Source organism: Rhinopithecus bieti, unplaced genomic scaffold (genome assembly GCF_001698545.2).
Source record: "Rhinopithecus bieti isolate Rb0 unplaced genomic scaffold, ASM169854v2 scaffold_2436, whole genome shotgun sequence".
In the NCBI taxonomy this organism is placed as follows: Eukaryota; Metazoa; Chordata; class Mammalia; order Primates; family Cercopithecidae; genus Rhinopithecus; species Rhinopithecus bieti.
This window is the reverse complement of record NW_016803676.1, coordinates 151,929-171,653: the sequence shown is the minus strand read 5'-3', so window position 1 is coordinate 171,653 and position 19,725 is coordinate 151,929. Positions and strand designations below refer to the sequence as shown.

Below are 19,725 nucleotides of genomic sequence, written 5' to 3'. Positions count from 1 at the left end.
AGAATTATAGTACTCTCTTGAAGTACACCATATTCAAAATTCACTGGAGATGTTTTAGAGACATCTGTTGTAATTACATGAACATGGTTTCTAATTCATTTAATTCCCTTTCCTACCTAAACTGTACATATAAGTGAATTTTAAGAGACTGTATAAATAAATTTTTAATTACAAAATGATGTTATACAATACATTATTAATAATAACCAACAATACATAATGTTTATGCATGAGTCCATTAGAAAGACGAGCTAATATATGTCAATTCTAAAAGAATGCACTAATTTGTCCTGAATTTGTGAATGAGGTTGAATCCGTGATGCAAGCTGATGAGTACAATAACGCAGTGGCTTAACATGCTATTTTATAGTCAAGAAACATCTTGTACCTACGGCATTTAAGAGGTATTTAAGATTTGTTCATCACATGTGATCAAGAATCTTATTTTTCAGTCAGCCATGCGGTTGTGAAATTTGGAATAAGACCACTGAGTTGACAATACTAGCTTTCCTAGACAGGTGCAGAATAAAATGGCCTATAGCATCCAAGAAATGTGTACAGTCCTTACATTTCAGCACATGGAAATCAGTCTTGTTGTAATGGAATTTCCCACTGTGGCCAAAAGGACTGCCGGAATGTGGTTACTTCCCTGTACTAGCGGTAACAGATTTCTGAAATCTCCATGGCCAGTTCCAGACACTCGCTGGTCTCGTGGCAAGATTCAAAAAGGCTGCAGTCCATGTCACAATTGCAGTTGCAATCATTCCGAGAGTGATTTTCATCCGAGGTGTGGTGATACCGGTGAGAGGGGCAGCACACTTTGATACACACTGTTTCGCACGTGCCGGGGAGCATCAGGAGACAGTCCCAAAACTGGCAAAACAGACAGGCGAGGATAAGGGAGGCACACTCCTCTGTTTAAAGAAGAAGACCAATTAATAGTGGCACATCTGGGGGTGTCTATGAAGGGCGGGCATGTGTGCTGGGATACCTGATAACTTGATAGCCAACTCTTAATTATTTATCCACATTAGAGGTAATGTACACCGTTCTTCTCTCAAGCTCCCCCACCCCCATGCCAGTGCTGACTGTACTTAAGTAATTGCTTTATTAACTTCCTGAACATTTCCTATTGATTCGACATAATCTGGTTATTTAAAGTGCTGTCACTTTTCTAAACTCCTTTATTTACTTTGCCTGCAAGGCTCTGGGAAGCCACACAATTAGCTACCTCTTTGGAAACCTTGCAACTGTCTGAAAAATTGCAGGGACTCCCCAAATACTTGGGGCTTAAGAAGCAATTAGGACTGGGGACAAGGAGAGACTGTACAAATGCCCTGTTTCTTATCATCAGGCTTTGTTATTTTTCAACATGGATTCCCATAAATCTGCCACACCCATATTCCAGTGCAAGCAAAAGCACATTTCAAAACTTAATATAAATGCTTTTTAAAATAATCACAGCTTTTGGGTTGTGTTTTATTTTTAATCTCTGTTTCCGTTTCCCTCCAGTTATGTAAAGCCTTGATTTTATATTCAAGTTGTTTAAGTGTAATACGTCATCATATGCCTAAAAGGTTTTAAATCTTATCAATCCTCTTTAAGAAAATTGGTTTAAAAATTTACTACGCAGACTTGTAAAAATCTGGAAAGTATCTCTAAGGCATTGAAGGCAATTGGTAATTCTAGCCAAACAGCTGTGATGGGTTATAGATTATTATGTTTTTTGTTTCCATAAAGGGAATTAGTTAGAAGATGTAGCAGTTCTCTTGTTAAAACTATAACTTTTCTTTTTTTTAAGTTAAAAAAGTCTAAAAAATGTGTGAGTGTTTTGTAAAAGGGTAGGTAAGTGTTCATGTGATATATTATCTAATTAATTAAAATCAGTAATCTGAAGATTATTGATAATTGAAAGTAACATTCTAGCATGAATTGGAGAAAAATTTCTCCTCTAGATAGGCTTATTAATTGATTTAAGTTTGACTTTCATAAGGAACTATATTTGTCCCAATAAGAATGCTAATAACTTTGGTTTCCAGACTTTAGTCAATGGGGAGTGTATAAGCATAAGGAAGAGATTTTGCCTATAGTATCAGTGCTCTTATCGCCCTATTCATTTACTTTTCATTTTCCAGAAAACTCTTTTCTTTCATTATTCGTATAATTATTAGTCTGTAAGTGAAAGAAAAATATGGAAACATCTTATGAAAAGGAACAAATATTTTAAAGAAAGCCACTTTGGTTTCTTGTAAAACACTATATAAAGTTATAAGGTGAGTCTTGAATACAGGTAAACAAAAATCTTTCTTCTTTCCTCTTTTTCTCTCCATCCCTCTTTCTCTTACCTTCCCTTCCTTTCTTCCCAGAAAGATGGTGGTAAAGAACCACATCATGACTGTTATGACTACTTTAATTGTCATATATTGTTGCAGGTGCTGTGGCCATTACTCAGTATTTATAGTTTAGGCAGCAGATTCCACAATACCTCTACAGTGTACATACTCATCTCTTTGCCAAATATGCTGCATTTTTCTTCACCTAGAGCCAGCTTTTAGCATGTGACCAACTCTCCCATATCTCATAAGTCACCACAAGCCGCCCACAAAAATGCAAGAGTAAGTTAGTAATAGTACATAGACAGTTTCAACTAAGCTTTTCTGAAAAGGAAAAGATGGTCAAAGATGAGGGACATACAACCTCACCGAGTTTCACCAATATGAAGACCGCTGCTATAGCAGCCACTGGAAAAGAAGAGGCTGTCAGCAGATCATATTCCAAGTGAATACTCTGTGATCCCTCAGGCTGAATGCTCAAGAAACTTACTCAAGCTTATGATCATATAAAAATGAGTCCACTGGATCCTGTCCTTTATACATGCAAGGTTTAAAGTTTGCTTTGGAGCTAAGTAGGGTGGGAATGCAGGTGACCTTAAGGATAGGAGCTGGTGTTTCCTATCAGAGTGTGAAGGACCTGTTTGTAAAGTGGTCTTGTAATTTCCTGAGAGTGTACAACCTTTTGGTTCAATTGCTCTTGCCAATGTCTCCTCAAGTTGGCAGACTCTGGAGGTCTCGTCTTCTGATGTATACTGTAGATTTTATTTACAAAAGAAAAAAAAAAGCTTTGGCTTAATCCTTTGGCCAAATTGGCACTTGTTTCCTTCTACCCACCTATTTTGCACTTGAGAATAGAGCCCATTTTTTTTTTTTTTTTTTTCTGTTTCTAAGTCAGTTCTTTTATTTGGTTTTAAAAGGCAGAGTCTCTTGCCCAAAACAACATGGTAACATTAATGAATTGAAAACAGATTTTTCCGAACTTTCAAGTGTGTTCCACACTTTTCCTAAAAGGCATGTTAAATAGTTCTACATGAGCAGGTAAAACTGTTTTGCATATGGCCAATTTTTGTTTGCACAAGCAGTTCAGGGGAAAATTTGCAACTGTTTGAAAAGAGTGTTGGATTTCCTCTTGTCCTGAATGAGTATATTTTTCTTTGCCTGCACTATTTCCTGGGGATTTAATGTTTAATAAATGTGATATTCAAAGTCATATCCTGTGATTTGCACCCCTTCTCAGCCCATCCAAAAATGTGTACCATATAGGCTATTGCCTGCCACACATCCCTTCTGCAACGTCTTCAAAACGTCTCACTTACCAAGGCCAAACTGCATTTTGGATCTTTCACTCCCCGGTCCTACGAATCTGTTCCTCCTCCTATTTTCTTTTATGGATGGCTCCTGAACACCCAGATGAATTCGGCAGAAACCTGGTAGTCATTCTTTGTCATTTTGCTTTTCCTCATCATACCTTTCCCATGCAATTCATTGCTGAGTGCTGCTGATTCCACCTCAAATTCGTATTCAAAATCCACAAGCTGCTCACCACCTGCAGGGCCACCATCTTAGCTCTGGCCGCCATCAGCCACCAGCAGGTCAACAGCAATAGCCTCCTGGCAAGGACACTCTGCTTCCACACCAGCCCACTTCAAATTCATCAGCTCCTTCGATAGTTTTAATTCTGAATGTAAACAACTCACTCTCCCCTTAGAGAAAAGTGCCAAATCCTTGCCTTAGCCTACAAGCCCTTGCATGATTGGATTCCTGCCTGTTTCTCTGACTTCTTGACCTACTCTACTTACTTCATACTCACAGCACTCCAGCCACACTGACTAAATTGCAGTATTTGGAATGCACCTGGCTCAGGGTCTTTGCACAAGCCGTGTTTTTGCCTGCATTGCACACCCTCCTGTTCCCCAACTTCACCCAACTCCTATTCAAACCTTTAAGTTTTTAGCTTCAAACACCTTCCCTCTAAATCACATCCTTGCTGAAACTCTCACAGCAATCTGTTTTATTTTTTCTTCATAGCACTGACCATAGGATGGCATGAAATTAGTTTGTTACCTCCTCCTACTAGAATCTACGTTGCAAGAGGCAAAAAACCATATCTCTCTCTGGTTGACTGACTAAATCAATGAATGATTCTAACAAGTAAATATTGTAGTCCTCATTTTTTAGATGCAAGGACTAAGGTTCAGAGATTGTTTCTGACTGTACTAAATCCTCCCAACTGTAAGATTGTAGAGCAGAGATTCAAATCTAAGTCTTTCTGGATCCAAAGCCTTTGGTCTCTATCCCACTGTTATATGTGTCAACTATTTTGCCAAAAGCCAGTCTATAGCCCTCTATACTTTTTTGGGGGGTGTTTATTTCTCTTCTCCTTCTTTATTTAGAACCTTTGTTTTGTAACTTTTTAAAAACTTATTTAAATTCTTTTTTTTAAAACATTTATTAAGTTCAGGGGTCATGTGCTGGTTTGCTATATAGGTAACCTTGTGTCATGGAGGTTTATTAGACAGGTTATTTCATCACCCAGGTATTAAGTCTAGTACCCAATAGTTATTTTTGCTGATCCTCTCCCTCCTCTCACCCTCCACCCTCCAATAAGCCCCAGTGTGTGTCGTTCCCCTCTCTGTGTTTATGTGTTCTCATCATTTAGCTCCCACTTATAGGTGAGAACATGTGGTATTTGGTTTTCTGTTTCTGTGCTAGTTTGCTAAGGATAATGGCATCCAGCTCCATCCATGTTCCTGCAAAGGATGTGATCTTGTTTTTGTTTACAGCTGTGTAGTTCTCTATGGTGTATATGTAGCACATTTTCTTTAACTAGTCTATCATTGATGGACATTTAGTTTGATTCCATGTCTTCACTATTACAAATTTTGTGCAGGCCTCCACATACAGCTTACGCAGGTCTCCAAATAACCCTGAGTTGAGTACTATTATGATCCCTGTTTATGGATGAGGAAACTGAGATAAAGAGTGTTTAAAGGCATGCCCCAGGAAACACAGGCTATTGTGGCACTGTAATTTGAATCCAGACTGACTCCTCCATAGTTTTTAACTAGGAAGCCAACCTGTCTTCCATAATATGCTCCCAGTTTCCTTCTGACACACTTGAGCATGGCACAGGCCACTGCCGGCTTCTTGATGGCCTGCTTCCCTCTCCATTCCCTCCTCTTGCCCTCCTCTGTGCTGGATTCCCAAGACTGGCAAAGAACATTTTCCAGTTGCCCTTAGTGGTTTCTGTCTAGATTCAGCCAATAGAAGGCAGTAAGTGGAACCTGCAAGATGGGAGGAAGAGAAAATTCAGGGTACTTCTCTTGCTCTTTGCTTTGGGTGGTGTCTTAGGCAGTGGTTTTATCTTCTCTCTGCTTTCATCTCTCTCTGAATGTATATCTTCCCTCTGTGGCTCTGGCTAATGGCAGTGACTGTGGTCTAATAGTAGTTAGTGACTAGTGGTCTATCTGATAGTGGTTAGTGACTAGTGGTCTAACAGTGGTTAGTGATTAGTGGTCTATCTGACAGTGATTGGTGACTGACTAGTGGTTTATCTGGTAATGGTTAGTGACTAGTAGTGTACTTGATAACAGTTAGTGACTAGTGGTCTATCTGCTAACGGTTAGTGACTAGTGGCCTATTTGATAGTGGTTAGTGACTAGTGGTCTTTCCAATAACGGTTAGTAACTAGTGCTCTATCTGATAGTGGTTATGACTCGTAGTCTATCTGATAACGGTTAGTAACTAGTGCTCTATCTGATAGTGGTTAGTGACTAGTAGTCTGTCTGACAACAATTAGTACTAGTGGTCTCCAAGTTCATACCAGTGCACTAGGAGTCCGGTGGGACGAAAGGAAGAGGTGGGAGAGGCTTCTTGTTGTTGCTAACGTCTGGATGGCTTACTGTTCACTGTATTTGACTTTTCTGCTCTTTGTCACAAGTTCTTTGCATATTAAATCTCCTCTATAGAACACCTGGCATCCTGGCAGAGGCTCTAATCACTGCTATTGAAGTGCCTACCTGGCTTTGCTTCCTTAAACCTGAATTAAAGAAGGTTTAAGATGGATCAGAGACCTGCAGGCTGCACAGTCAACAGTGGTGTTTCGCTGGGAGCAAAAAGCCATGACAAAAACCCCCTTGGGGTTCATTTCCTTTCTACACCCCGGGGCACCTTTAGGACATGGAGGCCATGATGTGCAGAGTGATACCCTAATGACACTGAAGAATTAACACAGCTTCCAGAGGTGTTAAATATACAACTGGGGACTGGCTAATTAGGAGGGAGAATCTCTCTCACTAGAAAGCATCATCTTTAATTAGACTGGAAAAGATGGCAATGCAATGAGGTTCCACAAGTGTATTTGAGGGGCGCCTTATGGCTGCGGTCCTGCACTCCCTGATTCTGCCCTCCCAACTTTGGATCTTGCCATCATGGTGCCCATGGTTAGGAGGTGGGAGGGATAAGAGCAACCACAGTAGTTCCAGTAGTTCCTGAAGCATTTCTGAGCTGCTGAAGCACACCTCCTGCTACCCCAGGACTCCTTATCCTAAGCGGCAAGAATCGTTCTCCCGGAAGTGACCCCAGACAAATCACAATCCTTCCTCTTCCTCCTCAAAGCAAAGAAAAAGAAAAGAGCCAACATTATACCAGCCGAAAGCCAGTATTTTAATACACTAATATGCTATCACAGAGAATTCAGCATCATAATGAGATTCATGACACAATGAATCCACTGATTACTAAAAGTTTCCAAAAGTATAAAAATCGGTTCCCACTCCCCCACATTGAGTTCTTTAAAAAAATGTCTGTAATGTAGAATGGGAATAAATAAAGAGTGATTGAATGCCTTTCTCTAGCTGGGGTATCATCCCTGATGTTATCAATTTTAATAGCTACTTAAATATGTCAAGATCTATTTAAGTTCAGACAAGCACAACTAACACTCAAGTCAGTTCTTTAGAACTAGAATGACTAGATTTCGGTGATACTAAGTAAATTTGTGCTTATGTTTTTTTCTGAGCAAATGAACTGAAATAATTATAAAATTGAAACATTTTATAAGGTGACACTAGTGCATTTAATTGTATGAAATTTACAGTGTAGAAAATGCAATCATTTTATTCAGTAGTCCATGGTGTAATTAAGACTATTCTTTTGAGGTATCTTGTATTTATGATTTTCCTCTTCCACCTGGATGAGATGCCTCAAATTCAAAATTATACATCAATTAGGTATATTCTCAGGATTATTTTTAAGGGGACTGTTTTCTAATATCATGTATATTTCTGGTTTTCTTATCCACAGAGAAGCTTTCACAATCAGAAGATTGCAGAAACAGAAGTGGGGACACGGATAGTCCTCTGGACACTTTCCATTTTATTCAGGAAAGGGACCACACATGATGAACCACAATTTAGTAATAAAGTAATGTTTCAGCACACAGTGTGTGATGTGCAGTAAAGATCCTTTTAAATTCCCATCAGAGCACACACCATGAACTGTGCTAATGGATGTAACACATTTTACAAAATCTGCATGTGTGAGGCTTTTCCATCCTGTTTTAAGTGGGGCAATGTATATAAATAATAGATATTAGCAATTAAGCATCTATTCCTATGCACTCATTTATACATTCGAAAATAAATTAGCCACAAACTACATGAAAGTGGATGCAATATTCTCTTTTCCCTTCTGTTTTCCCTGCTGTTCCTGAAAGATATTTCTGTATTTATCTCGGTACGAACAATGACCCCAGCTCTCAATTTCTGCATCCTTAAATTAATTACAATTACTATCAAAAATTCTCTAAAATGGAGTGAGTCTGACTTAACTCTTGATTTCCTTGATGTTTGCTGTTTAGGATAATAAGAGTTTTTTATCACTCTTTGGGGGTCTTAGGCTGACTTCTTTTCCTTTCTCTTTCATCCGGGTGCCAAAAGCTCTTACTTCACTGGGGAGATTTTCACACGGGAGGAAAAGACAAGTGGACTATCACCTATGTGGTCAGCTTACAACCTGAATTTCCTGGAAATAATCTAATTTAATTATCTTCATGGATCTCCTTTGCTCTTTGAATGAAGAGTAGTCAGCTATCTTTTGCGTGAGGCTCTTGGGTGTCAGTTGCCATTTTAATGAAGTAGTGATTTGGACCCTTTCCTGAGAATACAAGAGTTCGGGTGTCATGCTAGTTGGCTTGGCCCCTCTTATTCCTCCAGTATCCCTGATAGGTCAGATCACAGTGATTGTGGGGGGAAAGTATGTTTCACTGTAGGGATATGTACAATGGCAATTCCCAGTTCTGGGATTTAACTTAATTCAATTATTCACATGATAAGCAGCATCCACACATTCCTGGTAAAATTTGATAAAATTCTGTAGCATCAAGATGCTTTTAAAGAGGCCTCTCTGCTGTTACGTTTTCTTGACTGGGATTAATCTCTACCAAAGCTAGAGACTTGAGTATCATCCTGAATTCAGAGTCATAATCTGATAGCTACAGGTCAAAGTTGGCCCAATGATGTGTTGTTGGGAGTATCTTGAGCTTTGTAAAATAAATACAAGTAATGATCAACACTGGAAAACTTAGAAATTTTACATAACACTTCTGGTCTCTGGAATTTCTTGGAAACTTCAATATCTGGCAACTCTGGCCCTGTATTTCCTTCTGGCAACAATCAGCTGATACTGTGTTGAGGTAGTGACCTTTAGATGAGCCATGCGCTCTCCAGCTTGCCATAGTCCTCACCAATTCCTATTGTTTACTTCCAGCCTACTTAGTATCATATTATCCGCAGGCAACTACAGGCAATTAAGCCTGTAGTTTCTGTCCTAAAGCATTCATGACAACATGTGCACAAGATACCACATACATAGCATGTGTTAGAAACCTTCCTTACTTTCCAAAATTGTAATCACAATCATGGCTGAAATTGAGTACCTACTGTGTACCAACTTTTGTACTAGGTACTTTATACATGTTATTTTATTTGATCCCCAACATATCCCATGGGGTTATCATATAATCAGAGACTGAAATTCAGAGATGGTAAATTTAAAAAACATGCCCAGTACTATACAGTTAACAGACTTCAGAGGCAGAAGTGAAACTGGTGTGATTCCAAAGGTGCTGTTATTCAAAGTTTATTTAATCTTTTTTCTTATTTTCAAAAAGTAAATATGAATTTAAATGTAGACCAGAAACCATACCTTATTACATTTTCCTTTGAGAAACTCCAGACTTTCTTTAAATGCAAATGTAGATACTGAACACTACAAAATTATTGAATGGTTTGTCTCCTGTAAAGGTCATTGCAAAGTTAACCTGAGTAAAATTCCATATCTTGGTGTGGAGTCCACAATTTTGAACTTTGTTTGGCTGATTGTTTATTTATCACCTAATCAATTTGAAATTGGCTTTGCAAATGAAACGTACCCTTTATATCATATATAGGGATGGTTGGGTCTAGGTTTGCACTGATCAGAATGTCTAGGGATAATACCCAGGGGAACCACTCCTTTCTCATAGATTGCTGAGGTAAGCATCTTAATTTTTTATGCTGTCTATACTTATATATTTTCAGCATTTTAATACTATTTCTCTCTGCCTTCTTCTCCCTGACTACAGGTATAGACTGAATAGTTCCATATCTGAGGAGAGAAAGAAGTTTTCCATTTTTCTTTATCCGCCTCATAGCCCCATAGCAAGAAGATTATGTCCCACCCCAGCTATTTAAAACATGCTGCCTCCGATTCCCAGCTTTGAGAGCAAACAATCTGCCAAGCGCCTCATAACTGCAAAGTGACCTTGACATATGTCATTCACCAGAGTTTTCAAATCAGTCTTCCTGTTTAATATTCATAAAGACTTTTTTTTTCCTAACAGCATATGTGATGATTTTACAGGGGATGGGGGTTGGGAGCTTTATTTAGAGATGGTTTGAATTCTGAGAAACATACCATCAGTGTCTCTGTGATGAACTGAAGTATCAGTTTGGAGGTAAGAAAATGTTGTTTGGCATTCTTCAAGGGAGGACAGTGATGTGCTGGATTCTGACAGTTTTTTCTCATTGGGGTTTTCCTTGGCTGGTCCATCTGTGATATTGAATTCAGATACTGAATTTATAATGATAGCATTAATGGGTTTCTCATCTGCATGCTTTTCATTTGTGAGTTGCGTATCTAGACGAAAAAAGAAAAAACACATACAGAAACCCACTATATGTGACCTAGTGACCTAAGAATGGACATTTGCAGAAATTTTCACATTTGACTTTTCTAAGATTAGAGTCTTAAGAAAAAGAATAAAATATTATTGAGCAAGACAATTTTGAATAAAAATATAAGAAAGAAGAGTGCAATCATTATAAAATTTTATAGACATTGCAAACTTTACTTATCATGGTAATTTGTGACACTTATTTCTACTTTTTTTTTTTTTGGTGATAAATAGGGAGAATCAAGCAATTCATTCACTTAGATCAACAAAATCTCATAGTACATTGCCAGGCTCCTCTCATAGTGTATTATTAATCTGAAGAGCAGGATAAGGATCTCATATGGTGGGCAATACTGCTGAGTTATTCATATGATCTCAATCAAGTCACTTTATTACTTTGTTTTTACAAACCTCATTTTCCTCCTCTCTAAAAAGAAAAATGCATATGAATGAATAGTCTATAAGCTCATTCCTGCTTCTGTCCTCATAACCTCACGGTGGCTTTCTCTGCCTTGGTATTTAAGTTCCTATTCAGGTGGTAACTTGTATGGCTTTGGGGGTATGCTTCTTGGGAACATGCTTTATTTCCACGTAACTGTCTGGCACAATAGTTAGAGATGTTCAGGGAATTTCCAGCAAAGTTCTTGACTGAGATTCTGGTTTGGGGAGCCATAGAGAAGGCTGAGAAACCCCAAGTGTTCCATGTATTTTACATCTCCTGTACAGTTGGCCCTCCATATCTGTGGGTTTCACATCCCCGATGCAACAAATCCTAGATACACAGATAGAAAATATTCAGAAAAATCTCCCCAAATAACAATGTAACAACAAAAATGACACAAATAAAAAACAATACAGTATAACAACCACTTACATAGCATTTACATAGTATTAGGTATGATAAATAATCTAAAGGTCAAGTAAAGTATATGGGAGGATATGCATACGTTATATGCAAATACCACATCATTTTATGTTAGGGACTTGAGCATCTGAAAATTTCGATATCTGTAGAGTCCGGGAACCAAGTCCCCTCAGACACTGAGGGACAACTGTATGCATTCTCCTGCCACGTAATGATTGAGAGTCTGCTCTGCAACAGGCGCTGGGCTGTATACTGGGGATAGACGGATGACTAAGACAGGCACGGACCTTGACCTTCATGAGCATCAAACAAATCATCAAAGAAATAACTGTAAGTTACAGGATTGAGAAGTGTAAGCATATCATAAAATCATGTCAGAGAGGACCAGACTGGGTCATGGTGCAGTTAATTTATAACTTCCTTACAGGCTCATGCTGCCCAGGAACAACTTAAAACCTGAACAAGCAACAGTCCTCATGGTTTGGTGGCACAATTGGGAGGTGGTCAAGAGGTGTCTTTGGGAATTGCATTACCATTGTTAACACAATGCCTTGTTGGTTCGGTAATGCTCATTGAGTGACTGAAATTAATAATAAAGTTGGCAACCTGGTTTGATTTTACCATGCTTATGCAGCTCAGTGCAAGAAACATATTCTTGCCAAGTCCATCTTTATTTCCCTTCCAAGGTTGTTTCTTAGTTTAGGGCCAATGGAAATGTCTACTGTGTTCTGCCTTCTAAGGCAATGGGTTCTAGACTTTTCTGCAGAGTAGAATCACCCGGGAAATCTTTTAAAATTCAGAATTTTTAAAGCTCTTGTATTCTCCTCTTCAGGAGACCAATTAAATCACAATCCTTGGTGGGACGGGAGAATTTTTGAAGCTCCTCAGGTGATTCTAACATGTAGACAAGTTTGGGAATCACGATGCCAGGGATCTTCTGCATTTGAGACTAGAGAAAGAGAGAGAACAGCCCGCTGACCTGTGCATCAGTGATTTTCAGAAACTGATCTTAAGATGGTTGCTTTCCGAAGACTCCTAACTGGCACCAGAACTATCAGTCTAGTATACACAACTGTCTTAGGTCATTTTTGTCTCTTTCTGATCCTCCAAACAGCCTTGGTTTTCAACAATGTTTAATTTCTATTCTCTTCCTTTTATGTGCTGGCTTTAAATTTCTTGGTTGTGGTTTCATCCACCATAAAAAGGATTGGCAGAAATAGGGATTCAAGAAAACATCTATTGTTGAAAGCAATTAATGTAGTATTGAATATTGAAGTGGAATCAGCCTTACGGATGAGAGAACACTAGGCTTCCTCTAACCCCAGAGGGATTCACCAAATCAATGATATAATGATGATGATGACGGTGATGATGAAAATCATAATTAGTTTATTTTTCTTACTTGGGTATCAAAGCATCCAGTAATCAGTTAATATTGGAGATAGATGGACATTCAAATGATGTCTTAGAACACTAAGAGCAGCATCCATATTTTGGGCCAGATATTTTTCTGGTATGGAGAGATTGTAGGATGTTTAGTGGTATCATAGTCTTTTATCCACAAGATGCTAGTAGCACCTGACCCTTTAGCTCATGACAATGAAAAATGTTTGTAGATATCGCTGCATTTCCCCTGTGGGACAAAAATCATCCTGGTTGAAAACCACTGCTTTACACACACACACACGAACACACACAGCGTGGCATGTATCTTATGTCAAGTTCTATGTTACCACTTATATGCCTTATTGAACTTAAGCATCACAAAGACTCTAGGAGGTAGATATTGTTAGCCTCCTTGAACAGATGGGAAATGTATGAATGGGTATCCCCAGTTAGCAGATGAATGAAGGTAACCAAGGCTTACAGAGTTTATTTAGGTAAATTGTCCAAGGCCTCCTCCTTATTCAGTAGTAGAACTGAGATTCAAATCTAGGCCTGGTGGATTCCAAAAGCTTTGTGCTTGTCCTTTTCCCTTTTATATTATGCAATATTTTCTCTAATCTATTCTTAGCTTTTATCCCTCCTTCCTAACTACTGAGAATGCACATCAGCAAAACCTTCTCACCCTAAATACTGCGATGTGTCACCTGCCCAAAATCGAGCCTTGCAAATAGCTGAGTTTTACACACTCGCCTTTCCCTAAGCAGTCTTTGCAAAGCAAAACTACCTTCTTTGCACACTCAGGGAATCCTGCTTGTTCTGTTACAGCTGCTTTATCCCATACATTAGAGAGCAGCTCAGAAAGAGCTGATAGATAACGAGACCTTGATGAGTATGGAGATTGCAGCAGCTATTTACTTAACAGAATTAATTAACAATCAGTTCAAATTATCACACGTAGTCAGGCTGCATGTAATTTAAATTGCTTTTGCACAAAGTAATTCAGTAACAAAAAAAAGTTGGATAGAGGTTACTGGAATGTAAGAACATGCGGAGAATACAGTATACAGCCAAGTGGTATATGATTCTCTTTTTAATTTTGTGACAATTTTAAGTATAGCATTTTGAATGTAAGTAGTGTGCTACATTAAGCAACCATTTGGAGCACACTAGGCTTGTACTGAGAGAATTTTATGGAGAAGTTAAACTGCCATTCATAAAGTTATTTTAATTCTATATCTCTGTTTATATTTTTATTTTTTTTCATTCCTCAGTGGGAACTATCTGTTGCTCATTAGAAAGTCATCTGACATGCACACATTTGAGAACCCAGTCTGTTCAAACCAGAATTCTGACATCTGAAGTGAGTCACAATTTTTGGGTGAATGTTACTGACATCTTCCATCTCTTATAGATGATGCTAACAATAATTTCATCACATTCAGATTCCTTCCTTTATGGTATCATTTGACATCGCACCCAAAGTACTACAAAGTAGCATAAGCTCAAAGGAGAAACATAAAAAAGTAGTATCACTTCTTCTGTAGAGAAAATTATTTTAGAGTTAAATAAGGAACTTGTGAAACTATATTTGGGATGTTATTCATAGTTCTTGACATTAACTTAGAGAAAATAATTTTTTTACCAATAGTTAAAACAAACCAAAATTAGGACAAAATAGAAGCTCATCTATATTTCTTAGAAAAAAATTAAAGTGAATCTTAAACATCAGTGAAATAGAAAATTCATGTTTGGGCTACAGGTAATTGCAAGAACGAATGGACATAAACTTAAGTCAGAGAAAAGAGAGAGAGACAGCTAATTAAGTTTTTATTATTGTTGAGCAAATGTTATTACTTTAATTCAATTAACATTTATTGAGTACCCACATGCAACGGATGAATCAATGTGACAGGAGCTATTAATTTATTTACTCTAAGTTATTAAGAAAACGTTTTAATGATTTTCATTTTTGATCACTAAATGTGACTTTGTAATTTTTGCGTCCGTGTTTTCTCTCATTTGAGTCTTTATAGATAAAAGCATTCAAATGATAAATAACCACTATGTCCTCTTCTCTAGGTCCGCTGATTCTATTCTTGTTTTTTCCTTTCTTTTCCCATTTTCCTTTCCCTTCTTTTTTCTTTTCCTTTTCCTTTCTCCCTTCCCTTCCTTTCCTTTTCCTTTTTCCTTTCCCTTCCTTTCTGCCTTTCCCTTCCCTTCCCTCCCCTTTGCCCTTCCCTTCCCTTTGCCCTTCCCTCCCCTTTGCCCTTCCCTTCCCTTTGCCCTTCCCTTCCCTTCCCTTCCCTTTGCCCTTCCCTTCCCTTCCTTTCCTTCCCTTCCCTTCCTTTCCTTTCCTTTCCCTTTTTCCTTTCCTTTCCTTTCCTTTCCTTTCCCTTTTTCCTTTCCTTTCCTTTCCTTTCCTTTCCTTTCCTTTCCTTTCCTTTCCTTTCCTTCCCTTCCCTTCCCTTCCCTTCCCTTCCCTTTCCTTTCCTTTCCCTTCCCTTCCCTTTCCTTCCCTTTCCTTTCCTTTTCTTCCCTTCCCTTCCCTTCCCTTCCCTTCCTTTCCTTTCCTTTCCTTTCCTTTCCTTTCCTTTCCTTTCCTTTTCTTTCCTTCCTTTCCCTTCCCTTCCCTTCCCTTCTCTTTCCCTTCCTTTTTTCCTTTTCTTTCCTTTCTGCTTTTCTTTCTCCCTTCCCTTCCCTTTGTCTTTTCTTTTACTTTGTCCTTTCCTTCTCCCTCTCTGGTGTAATTCCTTGACTGACCATTATCAGCTTCTGTTTTCTTCCAGCTCCTTCCACGTATTTGTTCCTTAAGACTTTGTCCTCTTAGTTTCTTTCTTCCTACACTACCCTTAAAGGCCATATTTGTCCACACTCACAACATCATTGATTTCTTTATGAAGTTGGCCCCTAAATCTTTAGCCAGCCAGAGATGCAGGCAATATTTGCCAAGCATAAACTACATGCCTGGCACTGCACTAACCACTGCAGAATTCAGAGAAGAACAACAAATGGTTTCAGTCCTCAAGAAGCTCATAGTCATCACAAATTACAGTTTCACACTTGTAACTGTCTATTGGACATTTTATGTGGGTAACTAGCAAAATCGTTTCAATTATTATGTCTCTTTCTACTAAGCCCCTCATATCCCCAAACTGGATAACTCTGGCTATCCCTGGAGAATTCATAATTCAATTTGTCTTTATTGTATTGTCATTTTTCCAGTTCCCTGGGCTTAAAACTATTCTTTGGCCCTATCCCTCCATCCAATCATTTACAAGTTCTTATTTATTCCTCCTACTAAACATCTCTCAAGTCCATGTCTGCTTTTTCATTTCCATTACTACCACTCAGATTTAATCCTCTCTGCCCTCACATCTGGACTCTTTTTCTGAAGTCATTGGCTCTGAATATAGTGACAACTTTCTTCAAGATATCTTATGCATTATAATCAAAATTATACTTTGGACAATATTCTTCTGATAATATTAGTCATAAAGAAAGCAAAACACACACATCATGAACACACACACACACACACACACAAATATTAATGGCCCACTATTACCTGAATATTTTCCCATTTTCTCTCTCTTTTTTTGAGACAGTGTCTCACTCTGTCACCTGTGCTGGAGTGCAGTGGTGGTGGTGCAATCACAGTTTACTGCAGCCTCAACCTCCCAGGCTCAGGTGATCCTCCCACCTCAGCCTCCTGAGTAGTTAGCACTAAAGGCATGTACCAACACGGCAAGCTTATTCTATTATTATTATTATTATTAATTTGTATTTTGTGCAGAGACTCAGTTTCACCATGCTGCCTGGGCTGGTCTTGAACTCCTGGGCTCAAGGGATTCATCCACCTTGGCCTCCCAAAGAGCTATGATTACAGGGGTGAGCCACCATGTCTGGCCTCCATTCTCTCTCCCTCCTCTCTCTCTATTTATTTTGTTTTTCTTTTTAAAGACAGATTCTTGATATGTTCCCAGGCTGGACTAGAGCTCCTGGGCTCAAATGATCCTTTCACCTCAGCCTCCTGAGTAGATCTTTTTATTCTCATTTAACCTACAAATTCTATTGCCAAGTTGCCTATGGAAACAGGTAGCTTGTTGCTAAGTTTTTCTTGTGAGCAGTAAACTCCAGAAGCCTACATGGAAATTATTACATAAGACTTTAAGGTAGGGTGATTTTAATTTTAGTTCTAGGCCAAAACATTTAAAGTGAGTGTATATTTCAAATGTATAGACCATTTTTTTAAGCTATAATGGTGAATTATGTTTTCCCTTGGATTTAAACTATACTCCAGCTTAGAATTTAGTACTGTAATTATCCGTGGCTGAAATCAGACCAAGGCAGACAAGTGACATTTCAAGGTATAAGCTACCAAACCATTAACAAATTATTGTGGTTAGTAAAAGGAGTTAATTGAAGTGACACTGTATAGAGAAAAAAAGTTTTTTCCTTTGTATGAAAATTTTGTAAAGTTCATTCAAATGTTAGAAGTGATTTTTGTTGTTAAAATATATGATTATACTCTCCACAGCTTGGTAGGTAATAATACAATATATAAAATATAGGAAATCATTCAACATGATCAAACATGGTGAAAAGTATCAGCCAGGGTCAGAATCATCATTTTTTAGATGTGTAGATCACTATTATTTTTATATTGAGTAAAATTTGAAAACATACAATGGCTGAAAACAGAACAAAATTAGGAAGATGAAGATTTCTTGACATTGAGAAAAGCATAATAAAAGGTGATTGATACTCAAAGAAGCTATGTTTTCAAGAAAAACATATTTTCTTCTTTGAAAGCTGAGTAATAAAGCTGAGTGGATAATTTTCTCCAGTTGAGGAATGAAGCCTTCTAAAATTTCCTCACCTTTTTGAAATGAATGGAAATAAGTAACTATGGAGTATTCAATTGCTACATCCTGACAGATTGGATAAGACAAAACCTTGGGTTCATTAAATCTAATTTGGGAGGGAGGATAAATAAGATAAAATATATTTGACACTTTTTCTTTAATTTTCAAATGGCAGCTCTGGTTGGAAGATGTCCTTTAAAAACTTTCAAGTTAAAGTCATAGTTGTATAAATCATTGTTTTGATTTGTCTTCTGTAGCACTTCAGCTAAAATCCTGCCTCAAGAAACATTAGATGAAATGTTTATCAAGGGCTATGAGAAGAGGACATTTTAAGCCTTTTCAATCAGCCTTAGTAAATCTTTTTTAAAAAGAGAGAAAAGGCTAAAGTATATTATTCCTCCAGAAATAATAGAAGTGAGTGTTCAAGGTGAAAAGGATTAAAGAGTACAAAAGAACGAGGGAAGAAGGCTGAGCATGGCCCCTCCCCACGCTTCCCTGACACCTGCAAAGCAACTTCAATTTTGGGGCTGAAGTGGGCTTTTTTTTTTTTTTTTTTTTTGGTCTAACTATTGTGGATAATTACTTCAGTTTTCTGCCCGCCACTATACTTTGCACCTGTAGACAGACATAGGCTAAGTGATATACTTTTATAGCTGGATCATAAGCTGATAACAAGGAACAATTGACTCCTAAGAGATAGTTGAATCTTCTTCAGACATGAAAGCAGTTTGCAATTATGAGTCTCCATTTCATTTTTATGCAGTTACCTTCAGTTTAATGTTTGTAAAAAGTGTCTCAAGAAATAAAGATTATGTTATCCGAGAAAAAAAATGGTTAGCAGTTTTTATAGTTTGATGCACTTGGATTAGTAATAGGTTTAAGGCTCTGAAAAAATAAATGAAGCCAATCAGGCTATAAACTCATGCATGATTGGTATTACATATACAGTCAATTTTTTACTATCAGTGTTTAAATATAAATGTTAAAAATAAACCATAATTATTCAAAATATTCTCTATTATGTTAAAACCATCACAATTTATTCATCCGAACTATTTGAATGTCACTTAAAGTCTCTTATGTGCATTATCACATTTGAAGCTCACAACAGTTTTGCAAAGTATTATTATCATTATTACATGAATGAGGAAACGGATAGAGGGTCAGAGATTTTAGTGGTCTGCCCAAGATTACCCCGCTGGTAAGGGGCACAGCTAGTACTTGAACTTATGTCTTCTAATTCCTACAGCAGTCAGACTTTGCATTTCCAAACTGCTTCAGAAACCAAGCACTCTGATATGAGCTTGAGATACTTTCTGAAATAAAACTGCTTTGTCCCTTCTGACTTACTCCTCTCCAGGTTAATTGATCCTGCTGGTATTTGATTAGCAGGTACTTTGTATGTAGGTTCAAACCCAGAATTCCTATTTGATAACTAATAACTGCTTTTTCCAAACTTACCCCTCAAAGCCCACTGTAAGAAGCCTCCTACAACTGTCCCCTGCATCTCCAATCAAAATTGTTTCCTTTGGGAGCCCCCAGAAATCCAGGTTGATATCCTCACTAGAGCCCTTAGTTTAGTTTATAATACTGTGGTTAATTGTGAATGTATTTCTCCTCTCCTTTCTGTTGGGAACTCCTTGAGGAAATACATAAGCCATGTAGCTCAATTTCTCAGAACTTAGCATAGTGCCTGGCAGAAACAAACAAACAAACAAACAAACAAACAAATTTCAGCCAACTGATGACCTGACAGACCAAAGGTGGGGTGTCTTGGTTTTCGGTTGACAATGGACCCATCCTTACGGGAGGTTTTCTGAGCACATCCCAGTGGTCCTCCTTCCACATTCTCTGTAGACCAACTGATCCTAGTAAAAGTCTATAAATTTCTGTCTTTTGTGGTAAAACACATCTTGGTATTTTATTTTGATTTGAATGCAACATTTGCATTGATATCTGTAAAACTGTGAAGAATACAAAATGATACAAATAAATTAAAATCTATAAAGCTACCATTTTAACACATTGTTGTATTTGTTTCACAAAATGTAAATATCTGGT

At 37.9% G+C, this 19,725-nt stretch overlaps 1 protein-coding gene across 2 annotated transcripts in view; it reads right to left on the bottom strand.

The window, feature by feature from the left end:
- Positions 1-654: 654 nt before the first annotated feature.
- Positions 655-19,725, bottom strand: part of MDFIC2 (MyoD family inhibitor domain containing 2) — a 120,931-nt gene continuing 101,860 nt past the window's right edge. For both annotated transcript variants that reach the window (XM_017849573.1, XM_017849582.1), the window contains 2 exons: positions 10,290-10,511; positions 655-914 (listed from right to left, as the gene is read on the bottom strand). In XM_017849573.1, the coding sequence (XP_017705062.1) occupies positions 655-914; positions 10,290-10,511 (482 nt within the window). The remainder of the gene's footprint in view (positions 915-10,289; positions 10,512-19,725) is intronic.